Here is an 18,113-nt window from a genome sequence, read left to right on the forward strand (position 1 = left end):
CCACCAGGCCTAGAGGCAGTGTCTGGCTGACATCAGGCATCGAGCACCCCCCGCCCCCGCCCCGTGAGCGCTGCGCCCTGTCCCCCGGCTGCCCAGGAAGGTGTCCAGCCAGGGCAGGGATTTATAAAGACGGTCAAGTCCCCTCACGGCCATCCGAGGGGGAGAGGGAAGCGAACAGAGGTGGGCAGGGCAGTGCTCGGCATTCTGTGGCGGCACCGCCCCGGCCCCTCGGGCCAGAGGACGGTTGGCCGCCCCAGGCCGTGAGTTCCAACAAACAGCCCTCCCAGCCAAGTGGCTAAGAGGGGCCACCGCTTCCCTGCCGGGTGTGAAGCTGACAGAACGAGACAGATGGCTGCCTGCGCGGCCCCCGCCCACGGCCCGGCTGCCGCCTCCCTGCATCCCGTCTCCCTCCATCCGGCAGAGTAAATAAATACATAAGTTGTTGGCTGTTGCTGTTTTTAATGGAGGGCTGGGGGCGGCGGGGAGAAGGAAAAAGCTCCTCTGCGGGAAACCACATTTGCCTTCAAGGGCCTGGAACTGCCGGCGGGGAGAAGGGCGCAGGACCACAGGCCAGCAGCGCCACAGCCCGAGCACACGCCCGCACCTTGGAGGGGGGAGGCTCAGACCCGGTGCATCCTCTCCCATGGGTGCAGGGAGGTGCCTGCCTAGTGGAGGGGACGGTGGAGGGGTCGTGAGGAAGCCAGGCTCTGGGCTGCAGAGATGGCCCCCAGCTTCCCAGGGCAAGGTTCTCACACCTGTCGACCAGCGACCTGAGGAGGTGACACGGCCGGGTGTTCTCTGTACACGTGCCTGGGAGGCACTCGTGTCACAGACAGCCTCAGAGACAGACTGCGCCAACTCCCAGCACTGCCCGGGGAGGAGGGCGGACGGCTCCGGGGGTCACCTAAGGCATCAGGCCCTTTGGAACTTCACACCCAGCCAGAGACACGGGGGTCATTAGTGCCCCTGCCCCTCTGCTCGGGGAGCCCCAATGGCCCCCGCCCGCTGGCTGCAGGGGCCGCAGATCTTCGTCGTCTCCCTCCTGCCAGCCGCTGTCTTCCGGGCTCCTTTCCACCGGAGGAAAGCCTGTGGCTCTTGGAGCCTAACAGCGCAGACCAAATGTTTTCCAGTTTGCAATTTTCTGTGCCGCGAGCACACACATTTGGAACTTGGCACGGAGGGCGAGTGACTAACTTCCACTCGCGGTAAAATCAATAGCTTGTCCTTTTTGTAATTAACGAATGTCTGGTGCGAAGAGGGTTTCCAGTGGTGACAGAACAGCTTCCTGCGAGCCTGAGGGACACAGACGTTCTTAATTAGGAAGCCGCGCACGCTCCCTCTCCCGTCTTCATAATGGGAGACAGGAGGGGTCTGGGGACAATTGTGCAGGCAGTCAGGAGGTCTTCTGATGACTGGGGCCACTCAGCATGGCCTCGTGGGGGGCCCCATGTGTGGCCAGGCAGGGATGAACTTGGCATCCGGGGCCCCTAGCCTGGCAAGCAGCTGTGTCCCCAGAGCGCGGCTGCACCCACAGATGCGACCTCAGCAGGCCGGGCGGGCAGCAGAGTCCCTCACCGCCCTGCCTGATGGCCCACGTGGGGGGCTCCCCGCGGCCGCCTCCAGTGATGGCTCCAACGGTGACATTGCCCGTGTCAGGGCCCCTCACCCGGCGGCACGGCTCAGCCTCAGGAACGACGGCTGTGCTGTGCAGAGTGGCCGTGGACTCCCCTCCGAGAGGGCCCGGGAGCTGGGGACATCGGGAAAGGCAGCGAAGGGTGACGGCTCTGATACGGGAGGCAAAGCAGGACTCGATCATATCGGGCGACTTCTCCTCAGCTTCACCCACGACACGGGGGTGGTGGGGGTGGTGGGGGGCGTGGCGGTGGTCACAGCACTCACTCCTGAGCCAGCTGCGTTGACACGGCTGTCCCCACCGGATAGCAACGATAAAGATCGCAACTGCCATTCGCTGAGGCGGGCCTGGCCCAGGAGGCATTTGCCGAATGAATGAATGAACGAATGATCGAACAAATGGAAGAGTGAAACAGAAGAGCCTTGATTCCAAACTGGCGTGGTGTTTGTGCTAAAGATTCAAACCAGAGGCTTTGCTCCAATGACACGCAGTCAGACGCCTTCCGTTCCCGACCAACTCAAGAGCTCAGACCCCTGAGGGGCTCAACAGGAGCCCCCGGTGGTGACAAAGGCTTGATGGGGAGCGTCCAGCGCACCTGGGCGTGGATAAAGTCCCCGAAGAAGCACCTCCCTCCGGCTGGCGGTTCGACTCACTGTAGCCCGAGGCCGCGCGTGCGTGCAGGGAGGCCCCTCTGCATCCTTCCTACCACTGGGGGCTCCAGAGCCTGCTTCTCACCTGGACCTTTGAGTACAGGGTTCAGGAGTGTCCCTGGATTTAGCGGGTCTTTGCCACCTTGCGGAGAAAGCTCGGTGCCAGTAAGAAGCAGTGTTTCTTACACCATCAGGGGCAGGGGGGTCTGTGTCCCCCGCGGGACGGACCGGCCATGAGCTTGTCCTGCTGAAATCCCCTTCCTCGGTCCTCCAGCCCTGGCCCCCGTCCGGTCCCAACCACCTTCACAGGCCTCTCCCCTCACTTACGTTCCAAGGTGGCCGCAGTGGAACCTGGGGCGCCCTGACCAGCGGGGGTCCCCTCCCTTTCCCCAGGAGACTGCACCTCGGCCAGTGTCGCCCACAGGCCTCCCCTCCTCCAGCCGCCTTCCTGGTGCCACCGGAGTCAGGCCTCACCGTGCCCTCCGAGGGCCTGCTTCTGGGCTCTCACACTGGAGAGAAATTAAAACAGCCAGGGGTCACCCGGATCTGAAAACATCACAACAAAGCAACGAGACCAACGTTTCCAGAGTAGAACCTACGAGCGTTTTAACAAGAAAAGGTGTATCACTGGTGCCGCGGGCCCTTCCTTTCGGGTAGCTAGCTGTTGAATGTTAACGGGAGGGTGGTCTCCAAAACACTTGCTGTTCCGGCAAAGGGCCCAAGGCGGACCGGCAGGGACACGGTGGGGCTTCAGAGGACATCTGCAGGCGGCACAGGTAAAGGCGGTTGGAGGAAGAGCAGAGGGGAAGGCCGCGCTGGCGGGGACTGCCCCCTCTCACCCACACCCCCGGTTCTCACAGGCCACTAGAAATTTCCCAGCACCAACCACTGAGGTGACAGGAACGGCTTGGGGATGCGGGCCTTTTCCCACCACGAGACAGAGTCCCTGTGAAGCGTCCGGAACCAAGAAGCTTCATGAAGTCCAGTCCCTGACTCACCCCTGCGCAGGGAGGGGCAGGGAGAGGCAGCAGGGAGCACAGGTTCCCTCGATAACATGGCTTCTCACACCCTTCCAGAACAGCACCAATCCCGCCGCACTACAGTACCTCTGAGTTTCTTCAATTAGGGAGCGAGTGAACATCATTCCAGGACGTTGAGTGTCCAGGACGCTGAGGGGCCCCCCAAGCTGTGCCACTGGGGACCCTGCCCATGACGGTCCCTGGGGAAAGACCCACTTTCCTACAACCTGGGGAAGTGATGTGTGTTCCCTTGCTGCGTTGGGCTGTGCAGAGCAGGCCTGGCCGCGGTCAGGAGTGGCAGCCTCCTTAGCCTCCTTAGCTGTTGATGTTTCGTCTCGAGGAATGGGGCCATCGGGAGGACCCCAGCCCCCTGCCTGCATGCCACGTGCCTGGGGTCCGGCAGGGCACGGATGTCCTCTTCAGGGCAAAGGAGCCGGGAGCCTCCCAGTTAGGTCATCTCTGGGACAATTCAGAGAGGTCCTGCAGAGTAACTGCTCAGCCCGTGATGGCTCCAGTGGGGAAACGGAGCCTCGGGGGCGGAAAGGGAGCAGTCGTGGCTGGGGCTCAAGGTCTCACGCTAGGTCCCTTGGACCAGATCAGCCACGTGACTTCGGTCAAGTTACCTCCCACCTCTGTCACGGTCACCTGTCTGCAGGATGGCAACAACCGAGCCTGACCCCCCGTGTGGGGATCCGCCAGCCCAGAAGTGAGTCAGCACTCCGTGAGCGCTCCAGCTGTCACCTTCCCAGGTGTCCCTGCCTGGACACTGGCCTAGGGGGGCGCCCCCGGCCCCTAGAGTGGGTGCTCAGTAGGCGCAGAAATGGCTCCCGCCTGAGCACACATTCTCCCCGTTCTCTGGCTGGGGCGAGCCTCGCTCGGAAAGCAGACAGGCAGACTGTGCCTCGCTGCCTCCTGTTTCAACCCAGAAGATGCTTTCTTGTCACTTCAGTGGCTGACGACGGAGGCCTCTGCGTCTAGGCCCCGGCACGCTGAGTGACAGCCTGGTGAGCCGGGAGGCGAGAATCCACCAGCAGCAGCCAAGGCCGTCTGCGGCGGGCCAGGCTCACTCGGTGGCTTGGGTTTTCTGGGAGCAGAGCAAACCGGCTTCATACCCTCCGCCCCATGTGACACGGCTCTGTGGTCGGGCCTCAGTTCGCTGGGGAAAAGGTTCCTTTTCCAGGGGCACCTGGGTGGCTCAGTCGGTTAAGCGTCTGACTTCAGCTCAGGTCATGATCTCGTGGTCTGCGAGTTCGAGCCCTGCGCCGGGCTCTGTGCTGGCAGCTCGGAGCCCGGAGCCTGCTTTGGAGTCTGTGTCTCCCCCTCTCTCTGCCCCTCCCCTGCTCATTCTCTGTCTCTCTCTCCCCCTCCTTCAAAAATCAATAAACATTAAAAATAATTTTTTTTAAAGAGCAAAGAGTCCTTTCCAAATGATCCACGAAGCAGCTGTATTCGAGGGTTCTCTCAAAACATGCACTGCCTATGTGCCGGGCTGGGTTCCCCCTTGTCCTGCCACCCTGCCCCGTGTCGACACACCCCGGTCACCGCAGGCCAGCACACAGCACCCCTGGCACCCCGCCCTCCACATTCTCCAGCCACACCTCCTGTCTCCCCGGGGCCCTTGGGGGCAGCAGCATCCCCATCTGAACCAGAGAATGGGAGGCAGGCAGGGGCCCCAGAACAGTGCTCCCTCCCTTCAACACAGAAATAATTTGGTTCTCCAGTTTCTAAAAAGAAACTGAGACGAAGAAGGGTGCTGGGACCAACCTGGTGTCAGGTCCCCAGGAAGCCACCCTAGCGGTTGCCACGGTGTCTCTCTGCACAGGCCACCTTTCCAGCCCTGCTCAGGGCCATCTGGGGCGTGCCCTCCACCCCTGACGTCAGGGTGCATGGCCACAGACAGGCCTTCAGAGGCAGGCAGGGCAGCAGTGGGGCCTGGGCCTGGCGTCCAGCTCCATACTCCACATCTGCCTCTTTAATGATTAGCCTGGAAAGTGCCGGCAGCTGCTGAGCACAGCCGCCCCAGAATAAAATATTCATCAAGAAAAACTCCAAACAGCAGCGCTGCCTTCCGTGTCAGCCGGTCCCTGGGGATGGAAGCTAAAAATAGCTGACAAGGGGGGGTGCAGAGAGGGGAGGAGGCCGAGCGCCCACCACGGGCACAGGCACGTAGGCTGTGCGGAGCACACGCGTGTTCTGGGAGACAGACGGCGCTGTGTCGGCGGGCCTCGAGTGCGCGCCCTGGAGGACAGGCCGGGGCTCCCTCCCTGCCACGGGGTGGGCCCCAGGACGCCTCAGTGAAGAATCAAAGACCATCTTTAATTCTGGAGAGATAACAGCCTGGATCAACGTGAGGCCGGCCGGCAGGGAGACACGGCCATCGCTAGCTGCTGGCCCCTCAGACTTAGGGGATTCGGTCACGTGCTCTTTGTTCAAGCAAGTGTCTTTCCCCACCGTCCCGTTGCAACCCTGCCGGGCACCAGCACCTCCTCCTCTGGGCTGGCCCCCCACCGATGACGGACATCCCCGTCCCCCGTCACAGGTTTCTAGAAAGGGCACAGGCAGCTTTCTGCACACACAGGCTGGCCCAGACCCGGGACTGTTTCCTATGTCCACGAAGGTCTTGGGTACCCACCCAGGGGGCCTCCTTGACGGCAGGCCACTCTCCATGGCAGACTGGACCTCCGGGGAACCGAGGCCCTCCTCCCGGCTGCAGCCCTGGTCTCCCCAGCGGGCTGAGTTCTGGGGTGCATGTGGCGTGGGGGCAGCAGGGGCGGCCTCGGCACCTCCCACCAAGCCCACGGCAGCTGCCGGGCTCTGGAGCAGGCGAGCCTTACAAATCGGCTCTAGCTGCCACTTCGGACTGTGCCAGAAAACCCTGTCAATTTGCATTTGCTCAGAATGAGCCTTTGCAAGATGAAGATGGGCCGACTCCTTGCCTGTCCTTACTCTCCTACTCACTTGGGGAGCCCCACGGGCCCCTGGCCACCCCTTCAGCTGACAGGGGAGGAAAGGGCCCCAGTGGTCCCGGGGCTGGGCCTGGCTGGGACCCGCTGGGTGGCCTTAGATGTGTTCCCGCCCCTTCTCTCCCGTGACAGGCAGCTGGCCACTGCCCCCAGCCCTCTGGGTCCCTGGTTCCTTTTGTCCAGATAGTCTCTGGGAAATGGTTCCCCTCCCCCCAACCCCAGGCCCCCGTCCACAAGGCCACCGTGGAAGGAACCCACCTAGGGAACAACAGTGAATGCTGACCGCCCCCCTCCTGCTTCTTCCCTCATGACCCCCACCAGGAGGGCTCCAGAGGGTTCCAGGAAAGGACAGCAAACAGCAGCTGACAAGTGTGGAGCTCCTCGTATAAACTAGCGCACAGGACCCTCACCCACCCTCTGTGGCACGTGCTGGGGCCATCGCCATTGTACAGGGGAAGAAACGGAGGCACCCAGGAAGTAGGAGTGCGCCGGGGTCCCTGCCCCGAACCCTGGCAGCAGGAGGCCCACACCCGCGCGCGTGCCCTGACAGTGCGCGTGCGTCCGCAGCAGTGAGGGGAGGGAGCCCCTGTGGTGTTTAGGGACCGGCACTTGCCAAGTGTCCAGCGGGGCACTGACCGGTGGGGTGGAGGAATGTGGCTGGAGAAGCCAGCAAGCCCACGAGCCCCCACAGGCACCTTCCTGAGCCCCAGTCTGTGCTGGGCGTCCTGGAGTCACACATCGGGGCCGAGGCCGGGGCCGGATACCGAACGAATGCGTGTGCACCAGAGGATCCGAGATGGTGCCGTGTGCCCGGAGGTGGTGCGGGGAGGGGAGAGGGTCACCGGGCCGTGGGGCGGGGGTGGGGGGAGGGTGGGGGAGGTGGGGGGGTCAGGCTTTATCTAGGGTGCGGAGGGAAGGCCACCTGAGCAGGAACTCTCTGAGAAACCGTGGAAGGAGCTGGCTCTTCACTGGTCTGAGGGAAGGCATCCAGGCAGGGCAAAAGCAGGTACGAAGGCCCGAGGCAGGAACGAGTCTGGGGGCTGAGGACAGAGCCTCACCGGACCCCGTGCTGAGGGTGCCAAGGAGCCGCCGAGCAGATTAGGCAGGAAGGGGAGAAAATCTGATTTTGTTTCAACAAATCCACTTGGCTCTAGGGTGTCAGACCGAGGGCGGCAAGAATGGAGGAGGCGGTGAGCCAAGGGCTGAGCAGGGATCCAGCCAGGGATGGGGCCCAGAGACAGTGGGTGTGGGGGGCCGAGCAGGACAGTGGACAGGGGGGCCAGGCGGGTTCCCAGACTCGCTGAGAAAGGGACCACAACACGTGAGGACGAGTGGGGTTTTGGGGGGAAAGTTAATGAGTGCGATTCAGGATAAATCACGTTTGAGGCATGTGTGGAGACCCCAGAGAGACGCGGAGCTGGCAAAGTCAGCCGGGGAGTGAGCGGTGACCACAGCGATGCCTGCAGCACAGGGCCTGGACCCCGCCGCCCAAGGATGGGGACGGGCACAGGGACCCGTCAGGGCCTGGTGTTTAGGGGCCACGGATGGATGGTCTGGACACGGCAGTCCTGTGTCAAGGGAGCACAGCTTTCACCGAGGCCTGGTGCGTGTGTCAGGTTGGGGAGACACGATGTGGTGTCCCTGGGTCTGGCCACCCTGCGGAGCCCGGAGGCCAGAGAGAAGAGACGTCAAGTATTCGCCCACGTGCGGCAGAATTCGGCATTTAGGATAAGGCACCGTGAGACATGGAAAAGGTGGGACACGGGTCTAGGCCAGCAGCGGGCAAGGCCTGCGTTTGGGGGCCACGAGGAGCAGGCAAGGTTCTGAGGAGACGTGGCCCAAGACCCAGAGACACGGGCTGCAAAGGTCAAGGCCAGAAGTGGCCAGGAGTGGGGATCATGCACGTGGGCCGAGGGCCGGGTGGGGAGGAAGCCATCCTGCCAGCCTGGAGGGGGAGCCCGCAGAGCGGAAGGCGTGTCCCAGCCGGCCGGGCGGAGCGGGAAGCGTCCAGCTGACGAGGCCCGCTGGAAATGGGGAGCTGGGGCCCGTCTGCCGGAGGGGGGCTCCCGCCCCAGCTCTTGCCTTCCTTCCTTTCAGCCCGGTTAAACCCCCTTACCCCTCAAGGCCAGGTTCACAGCCCTCCCCTTCGCAGCCGTCTCTGCTCTGTCATCGGAGACATCTCTTGACCCCACCTGACTCACTGGAGGTGCAAAGGCAGAGGGTGAAGCAGGGCCCTGTAGGCAGCCGAGGCTCCTGAGGACACGGCCACGCCAGGGGCCTCACTGCCACGGCGGCTTTGGTGAGCCCCCCCCCCCCCCAAGCCTGAGTGCCACCCCCACGGGGCCTTGGGCGGGCCTCAGGCAGGCCACCAGCCAGGTGGTGAGGAAGCATACGGGAGCCTGACTCCCAGCCCACGTGAGGAAGTGAGGTCTTAGCTGCAGCGTGTCCATCACAGAGTTTTCCGGTACCCGCTCTTCTGGAGGAGCCACGGGAGCGGGGACTGTGGGGGCCGCCAAAGTGCCAGGCGCTCGGAGACCCCACCCCGCCCCCTCACCCTCACCCCACGGAGGGCAGGAAGCCCCGACCGCGGCCCCAGGAGAAACCAGGAGCAGCCTGAGCAGAGGCTCCCCGCCCAGAATGACGGCAAGTCGTGTGCTGGACCCCAACCCAGGCGCCGCGGGACTGAACGTACGACCCTCCACAGGTGCCTCAGCCTTGCTGGCCCGGGGTGGGGGGAGGGGGGGACGGTCCTCAGCTGGTGACGGGGCGCAGAGGGCGTGCTAGCAGGTGCCCGGACACGATCCAGGCAGGGCACTCACTGTGACTGGCATTGCTAAGGAATTCGTGAGGCTTACTGTAAGACCGTCACTGTCCTCCACGGAACTCTGGGAGTATCGTCCGCCCGTCCGCTCGTTTGTTCGATACACAATTACCGAGTATCTCCCAGCCAAGCATCCTCACCACACACCCACACCTTCCCCATTCGCCCACCTTGAACCTCTGCTGCTTCTGGCTCCCTGACTCTCAAGCAGCCCCGTGGTCAGCACTGGTCAAGGTGCTGGGATTCCAGCTCCGGACCCTTCGGTCTCTGCGTGCCCGGGGCAGAGCCTGGCCAGGCGGCCGAAGCAGGGAAAAGGTCATGAGGCCCCGATGCCCAGCCCCGTGGCGTAGGGGTCTGGCCCGGGCCCCGTCGAGCAGGACGCACAGGATACGGCTCCTGGAGAACCTGTCCCTCGGGAGGGTCCTCGGCCCCATTTTAGCTTGTGTGCACGGCACTAGGAGCTCCGGGGCGCCGTCCTCACCCCCAAGAAAGAGAGCACCCCCGGGGCAAAGAGCTGGTGAGGAGGCCGCCCCTGCCCTGCCTGCATGGACAGGGGAAGCCCCTCACGTTTGAGGGGCGGCGCAGCCAAGGACGCCTGGCCAGGGGGCAGCCAGGCCGGGGCCCTGCTCCCCAGAAGGGGCTCCCTTGACTCAGTCTCTCCTGGGCGCCCGGCAGGGCAGGCGGTCACTCACCACGAGCTGGGGCACGGGCAGCGACTTGCCCTCCTGGCTCAGGGACACGTAGGTGAAGAAGGCGCTGGCTGCCCGGTAGCGCTTCTGCGAGTTGTCCACCACGGGGTCGGCGTCCACCAACACCTCGATTTCCATGGACTTGTTGCTCGTGAAGGTCATGCGCCCGGAGATGGTGATGACGCACCCTGCAGAGCACACAGCGCGTCAGCGGAGGGCACAGGCGGGGCGGCCGGGTCGGGTGGGGAGGGCACAGGCACCGGGGTTACCGGGGGCGTTAGAAGACGCCTGGTTACGCGACAGCACTCTAATGCTACGAGGACGTACAGATGACGAGACATCACAGCGCCTCATTAGTAGCGGCCCCTGAGCGGTCACCTTTCTCGGGAGCAGGTGTTCACTTTTGGCATCTAGGTGAGCAGTGAGCTGAGGGGTCCCTGGCCCCCTGCCCAAGCGTGGGTCTGTGCCCCCTGGGAGGGGCAGCGTCTGCCGGAAGGATGCCGGGGACACGCCTGCCCGAGGGCAAGGCCCCAACCTGCTTTCAGGTGGCTGCACGGTGAGCTGGCTCCGTCCCTCTTGCAGGAGCGTCGAGGCCGAGTCAACCCACACCGTCTACACTGTGGCCTTACTGGTGGCCACGCGGCTGCCTCACTGTGTTGGGCCAAGCGCCACCGAAGAACCTCCTTCTACCTCCCCTGGTCCCTTCCGTGCTCCCCAGCCATTGTTCCTGATGCTGGTCTAGCGGCAGCCTCGAGTGCTTGGTCGGGCCAGCCGTCACGGTGACCGTGGTCCTACATCCCCCAGAGCCACTGTGCGCACTTCGGGCCCTGCCCTCCTCTTCCTACCCTTCTGTCCAGCAAAACTACACCTGCCCTGCCAGGCTCTCTGTCTCTCCGTGAGGCTTGCTCACGGGACCATGGCTCTCCCCCGAGCCGCGGGCACTGCCTTCCCACAACACACCCGTGGCTCTGTTCCTGGTCAGAGTCCCCAGGGGCTCACCACCTGCCTGTTGATTATGATAAAGTCCAAAGTCATACGTTCCCATGACGCCATGCCAGGTGTCCCTCTCTCTCGACTTCAGCCCAACCTCCCTGAGCTCCCCATGCCCCTTGGGTCACGAATATCCACCCTGGCAGCTGCTTCCTAACCTACAGTGGCTCTCCTGTTCGTGGGCCCTCACCTACCATCTAGCCTTGGCCCTGTATCTCCTGGAGCCCAGTCTTTTTCCTATAAACAGACTTGACTTGCCTCACAGGGTAACTACGGGGAAGCACGAGACGGGCCACATGCTGGCCTTTGTGCCCAGTCATTATTATCGCCAGTGGTGGGGCTCTGGACCATGAGGCGGCGCTAACCCTCGGGGACATCCAGGCGAAGGGAATATGCATGGCTTCCCCTCTACCAACATGTAGCCACAAGGGCTCCCCGACCCCCATGCCCCAGCATGGCTTCATTCCGGGCTGGGTTCAAGGAAATCCCTGCCCAGGTCTGGCATGTAATGCTGAGTCCTGCTCCCTGGAAGTGCTGGCTGTGGGGACCTTTGAACAACCCCGGGGGAGCCCCGACATCCTAGCTCCAAGGAGACAGGCCCCACAAGACATGTTTAAAGACCCAGGAAGACGGACAAGCCAAGACAGCGTGGTGACTGTTAGAGGTGAGTGTGTGGGCAGACCAGAAGCAGGAGCAGTTATTCCATGTTATCAAGTACCAGAATGTTCCATGCCACATTCAGTTTCATACTTACAGGGAGTGCTTCATGCCGTGTACAGCCATTTCCGGGAGGGAAGGAAGGCCACATGGTCAGTGACAAGTGGCACTATGTGAGCTACAAGGGTAGAGTCATGAACAGAGCACTCAGCATACACCTGTGCTGGGCTGAGACCAGGGAGCAGCACGTCAGGGTCAAGCGTCAGCGGGCAAGTCCTCCTGCCCTGGACGGAGCTGCCTATGTGACCAACAGGGACAGGCCACCCGTAGGCTCGCCAGGCCCTGCCTGCGTTACGGGAGCCTCAGCACCCAGTGCACATGCAGGGCAGGTCGGGGGGGTAGAGATGCCTCTCCTGGGGTCCCTTCTATCATATGTCCCCTCCACCCTCTGAGAATCTGTGCTTGCCGTGTGTTCTCCAGAGAGAAACAGAACAGACTGATTTTGCTTAAGATTTCAGGGGTTCAGGAGACCCCCGAAGTGGCCTATTGTCCCCAAGTTGAAGGCCATGGGTTTTTTTTTTTTTAAGTTTATTTACTTCTTTTGAGAGAGAGAACATGTGCACACATGTGCATGTGAGCGGGGGGAGGGGCAGAGGGAGAGGAAGAGAGAGGATCCCAAGCAGGCTCCGAGTTGTCAGCACAGAGCCTGGCTTGGGCCTCGATCCCACGGACCGTGAGATCACGACCTGAGCCGAAATCAAGAGTCCTATGCTTAACTGACCGAGCCACCTGAGCACTCCAGAAGGCCTTTTTTTTTTTTTAATTTATTTTTTATGAAAAAAAAATTTTTTTTTTAATTTTTTTTTTTTTCAACGTTTATTTATTTTTTGGGACAGAGAGAGACAGAGCATGAACGGGGGAGGGGCAGAGAGAGAGGGAGACACAGAATCGGAAACAGGCTCCAGGCTCTGAGCCATCAGCCCAGAGCCTGACGCGGGGCTTGAACTCACGGACCGCGAGATCGTGACCTGGCTGAAGTCAGACGCCCAACCGACTGAGCCACCCAGGCGCCCCAGAAGGACAGGTACTGAACGACCCCATAGGTGCACATGTTTGGAGGAGGGTCACGCCCTGTGCCTGAGTGCACCTAGCACGAAGGAGGCACCCCAGACATGTCTGTGGGTCTACCACACCCAGCCAGGGGCTGTGGGACTTAAGGGGACCCGCTCACCTCCAGCGACCACCACTCCTATCTCATGTGGCCAGAGGTCACCCGGGGAGGGTGCTCACAGCCCAGAGAGTGGTGACAGCAGCCATCATGTGCGGGGTACTGGGAGACCCAGCACAAGGCTCAGCCTGGGCTGGCTCCCCCTTCCTGCCGATTCCTCGAGGCTCGTGCAGGGTGGTTTCTCACTGGATTCTAGAGGCCCCTTCACCACGTGGAGGCCGGGCAAGGCTGGAGAGGCACCATGTCGACGTGGTTTACTGGCGAGCATGGGGCTTGGACACGAAGCCAGAGGCATGCTGCCTGAGTGGAGGCCAGGATGCCCAGAGATCTCACGGAGATGGGGCGGCGAGGCTCTTTCCCACAAGGTCTGGCTCATTCCATCTCTCCCCCAGTACAGGGGCAGGACCGCCCGAGACCGGGAAGGACCCCAGCCTGTGCTCCCGTCCACCTCAACTTGCCTGGGAAACTGCAGAGAGGGGGGCCTACCGGGCGCAGCAGTCACATGCTCAAAGGCTCTCCGTAGGGGGCAGCGGAGGCCGAGCATCCAAAGCACTGACACATTGCCTGGGGACTTTTCCACTAGGTCACACGTCCAAATCCACCCAGAGAGTGGCTTGTTTATTTAAAAGACCAGGCAGGGGGCACCTGCGTGGCTCAGTCAGTTAAGTGTGTGGCTCTGGGTCTCAGCTCAGGTCATGATCTTATGGTTTGTGAGTTCGAGACCCATGTCAGGCTCTACGCTGGCAGTGCAGAGCCTGCTTGAGATTCTGTCTCTCCCTCTGTCCCTCTCCCTCTCATGTGTGCGTGTATGTGTATGCACGTGCATGCGTGGGTGCTCTCTCTCTCAAAAAAATAAAAAAGACCAGGCATGACCAGGTCAAGGGGGAAAACGGCACCTGCTGCTGGTGCTGGGTGCCACGAGCCCACCTAGGACAGGCTCCTGGTGTCAGGGCCGCTCTCCTGGCCTGGGGGATGGAGGCCAAGAGGGCACACGGAGTAGTCCTCTGAGCTCCTGAAGTGGGAACGGCCAGACGTTCCCCAAACGCGTCTCCATGAAAGGCAGGCTCCCTGAGGCCCGGTGTGAGCCCTGGGTGGCCGGCCATCCCCGCAGGCTGCAGTGGCTGGGGAGGTCCCCGGGGCAGGCAGCAAGCCGGGAGCCACACTGTGCTGTGGCCTCATCTGCAAACAGGCACAGGAGTAATGTCTCTCGGGGAAGTCGAGGAAATGGTGAGCTGCAAATGTGGCCACGGGGAGGTCACCTCCCCACGTTAAGTATGTCACGGGGATGCAAGCCTGGGACAGAAATTTCCGGTAAGGTCTGAATGTCCTTCCCTAACAGTCCTCCAGGAAAAGCCACCCCAAGCCAAGCACAGAGTGAGCCCACACAACGCCGTTAGTGTCTCGGGTGGAGATTTGTACCAACGTGGCGATAAGAAGTCAAGGTTAAAACAAATAGCGTTTTTCTTTTTCTGTAGCAGGCGCATTTACACTGGCCAAGATGCCACTTCTAACACTGTCTAAATACATACAACGGGCTACTGCATCAGCAAGAGAGATTTTACGTTTTCAGCCTGTGGGGAGCCCAGGGTAACCGAGCCTTAGAACCCTGCCCTTTCTCTCCGGGTTCCAGGACGTCAGCAGCTCTGCCAGACCTGACACTGAGATGTGACCGCAGCATGAGTGGACCCTGCAGAGGGACGCCTGGGCCACAGCTCAGCATCCCCAGCACGCAAGCTTGGGCCGAGAGGCCGGGACTCAGCGGCGCTCACCGGGTCCCGGGACATCGGTACACAAAGTCCCCTCCGGACCCGAGTTCCAGCACCAACTCTCTGTAAGAGGCTGAGATTTGCCGGGAAGCTCGTGGCCTCTGTCGCCTCATTGCTAATCTCCCAAACCTCAGAGGTACCTGGTAGCAGCAGCTGGGGGGCTTGGGACAGACTGAGGGACACGTCCTCTCATGCTGCCCCGAAACCCCCAAGAGCTGACCCCCTTGTCGTTCCCCTGTGTTCTCTGTGAGAGTCCTGTCTACAGAGCTCATAGGCAGAGCTCAGAAATGGCCTGCGTCAAGTGGGATGAGCCGACTTGGACTGCAGGTGCAGCAGTGGCCCCGGAAGCTGTCTTAGTCCCCTGAGCCTGTGAACTATGTGACCGTCCGTGGCAAAGGGGCTTTACAGATGTGGTTAGGTTAAGGAGCCTGAGATGTGGCGACCAGCCTGGACTATCCGGGGGGGCCCGATGTCCTCACAAGGGTCGTCCTAAGCAGACGAGGGGGCAGGAGCGGAGGGTCAGAGAAATGCTACCCTGGTGACTGTGGAGATGGTGGAGGGGCCACAGGCCGTGGAAGGCAGGAGGCCTCTGGAAGGTGAACAGGCGAGAAACGGATTCTCTCCCAGAGCCTCCGGAAGGAACGGCCCTGCCCCCTGCCGGCTCCGGGGTGTTATCCCAGAGATCCCGGTTGGACTTGGACCTCCAGAATTGGGACACAGCAGGTTTGCTGTCCCAGCCATCACATTTCTAGTAAGCAGTCACGGCAGCCACGGAGAATGAATACAGCTATCCACGCAGACGCTACGCTGGGTGACTTGAATGTAAAATCCAGTTTCTTGGGGCCGCTACTGACACTGCATCGTTAGTGACTATAAAATCAGGGGGGTGACACTTATAAAGCTCAGAGCATATTATTTTCAAAGGGTCTTATCGTACATTTCTAGCACTTAACGTGACATTTCCACGTTTGAAGCAGGATTCTATGACAATACAAAGAGCCTAGAAACGTGAACGAAGTTCCAAGTAAAAACAAATGAATCCCAAAGACAATGGGGCCAGGGTCCCGGCAGCCACACAGCCCCAGACCCAGTGGGCTTCTGAAGGGAAGTCAGTTTGCTGTTGCATCCAGGGCCCGGGAAGTCAATACCTGCGGTTAGTTTGCTAAAAAGTATCCAAAACGAAGGGACGGGGCTGTCACGACTGTCAACTGTCTTGTAGTTTGTACGTTTCGGCCGTCCGTGTGGCGGTGCAACCATCGGATAGATATCTAACTGAAGCTGGAGCTTCTGTGAAATTCCTCTTGTGAATTCCAAGAATAAGCGGAGCCCCCTGAGTACCACCAAGAGGCGGGCCCTGCCCGGGGAACCCCAACCAGGCCCCTGAGGTCTGAGCGGGTGTCCCTGCAGATGGTGTGCAGAGAGCACCCTGGGACCACAGGCGGCCTCGCGGGGAGGCTCTGCACCCAGACCTGTAGTGAGCCGCGGGGTCGTGGGGCCCTGCTCAAGGGGGCTCTGGGGCACCCGGCTTTGGGCTGACTGTCTATATGACTGTAGGGTTGATGGAAATTCTTCCCGGAACGTCAGACACCGGGGACGGAGTCCAGAAGGTCCAGAGACCAGCACTGCCCAGAACTTTCGGCGATAGCGGGATGTCCTTGCTCTGTGCCGTCTGATGCGGTGGCTGCCGGCCACACGTGGCTACTGAGCACTGGAAATGTGGCAGGTGCGACCATTTTCCATTTTGCTTACCTTTAATTAGGAGGCAAAGAGCCATGTGTGGCCAGCAATTGTTGCGGGGGACGCACAGGTGGGCGCATCCCCCCCCCCCAAGGCAAAGCCCCCCAGGCAAAGCCCGACTGGCACCGGAGGCAGGAGGCTAAGGTGCCTGCCTCTGTCTCAGTTCAGTGGGAAAAGGGCCCCGGGCCAGGGCCAAGGCCAAGGCCAGTGCCAGGGGCCGGACTCCCCTGACAGCGAGGACGCTCAGCCACGTTTTCGAGAGGCTGGAGAAAGCCAGGAGGTCCACGCACAGCTGTGTGGGCCGGCTGCCACTCGGGCGGCCGAGGGAGCGTCAACAGTGAACGGCGCCGCACGTGACTGTCCAGGGGGGAAGCTCAGCACCACCGAGGTGATGCCTGCGCCCGGACGCCTGCCCTCCCGGCTCTGGAAGGGAGCAGCCCTGCCGCACGGGCGGTTTCCGGATCAGAAAACTGGGGATAAGTATAGCTCCCGGGCCGTGGGGCAGGCACAGCATACGCCCCACCAAGCGAGGCGTAAATCACCCTTGCGACCCCAGCTCCTCTGTTCCCGGAGCACGGCTGAGCCGCCCGGAGTGCTGCGGCCCAGGGGGGCCGGCAGGTGCCCGGCCCCACCTCCCACAGCCACTGGGGCCCGCCGCAGCGGGGCCTGCGGGGATTCGGAAAAGAAAACAGAGGAAAAGAAAACAGAATGATACAAAGTTGCTCTTACCATAGCTGCGGGGCTGCCAAGCACTTCAAACAACAAGAACAGCTCAGCGCTCAAGCTCCAAAAAGAGCAGCGACAGTGTAGCTTTCTCAGAAAAGCACGGACATGGCGAAGTAACTTTGGCATTTCTTACATAACCGCTTTGCATCCCAAAGCATTTTCTAGGCGATCCCTCACTTCCCACCCAAGAGTCTGGGGACGTGGCTTCTCCACAACACAGCTCCAGCTTCAGGCTTTCCTGCCCACGGCTTCCCAGACCATGGCATCAAAGGTAACGATGTTCCTCTTTTACTTCCCTTCACAGCTGCCTTGGCATTCTAACGTCTCAACTTAAACAAACAAACAAAAAATCAGCAATGGAGCAAGCGACCCTATAAAAATAAGTCCCCGGGGACCGCTTTTAGACGCCTGACCTCCGGAACCGTAAGAGAGGGTGCGAACCTTCTAAGCCACTGGTTCTGTGGTGAGACACTACAGCAGCTGCAGGGAGCTCACAAACAGGCCGCGTGCCTGGCTGGCAACGTGTCGACATTTCTGGGCTTTTCTCCACTGCGTCAGATCAACCTTCAGAGGGTGGAGGACGCCCCTCCCGGGGTGGGGGGGCGGCCTCTTACAGCTGTGTCCTCCAGGGCTGTGCGTCGCAGAGATGGGAGGTGGCACGGCCCCGGGGGCTGGGCGCTGGCTGTGGACAGCGGCCACACCGTGACCACAGGCCTGGGATGTCCACCGGCTCCATCGCCTACATGCGCCTTTTCTGTGAAATATCAGTGCTTAAAAAATGGTCCTTGGGGGCACCTGGGTGGCTGAGCCCCGTTAAGTGTCCGACTTTTAGTTTTGGCTCAGGTCCTGATCTCACGGTACACGAGATCGAGCCCCGCGTCAGGCTCTGCGCTGACATTGCAGAGACTGCTTGGGATTCCCTCTCCCTCTCTCTCTGCCCCTCCCTGCTTACTCTCTCTCTCTCTCTCAAAATAAAATAAACTTGAAAAAAAAATAGTCCTTATGCTGAACTCGGCTCAGGAAAGAGTTAGTTCAATGCCCAAGAAAAAGGAGGGCAGTTCCATGTTCTGCACTATAGTGTTGCCATTTTGTCATTTCCACACGTCTGGGTCTTGGGCCTGACCCCACCTCCTGCCACGCATGGGAACGTCGCTGGTCCCTCCTCGGTGCCCCCATGCTGGAGAAGCGTGGGGCCTCAATTCTGTTCCGGGGGGCTGCCCTCAGATGTCAGGTC

The 18,113-nt window shown here is 61.2% G+C and overlaps 1 protein-coding gene across 9 annotated transcripts in view; it reads right to left on the reverse strand.

Annotated features, from left to right (window-relative positions):
* The window catches only part of ACOT7 (acyl-CoA thioesterase 7), a 104,292-nt gene that overhangs the window by 6,686 nt on the left and 79,493 nt on the right, over window positions 1-18,113 (reverse strand). For all 9 annotated transcript variants that reach the window (XM_045475457.1, XM_045475460.1, XM_045475458.1 and 6 more), the window contains exon 8: window positions 9,779-9,963. In XM_045475457.1, coding sequence (XP_045331413.1) covers window positions 9,779-9,963 — 185 coding nt within the window. The remainder of the gene's footprint in view (window positions 1-9,778; window positions 9,964-18,113) is intronic.

Source organism: Leopardus geoffroyi, chromosome C1, assembly GCF_018350155.1.
Source record: "Leopardus geoffroyi isolate Oge1 chromosome C1, O.geoffroyi_Oge1_pat1.0, whole genome shotgun sequence".
Classification (NCBI taxonomy): Eukaryota; Metazoa; Chordata; class Mammalia; order Carnivora; family Felidae; genus Leopardus; species Leopardus geoffroyi.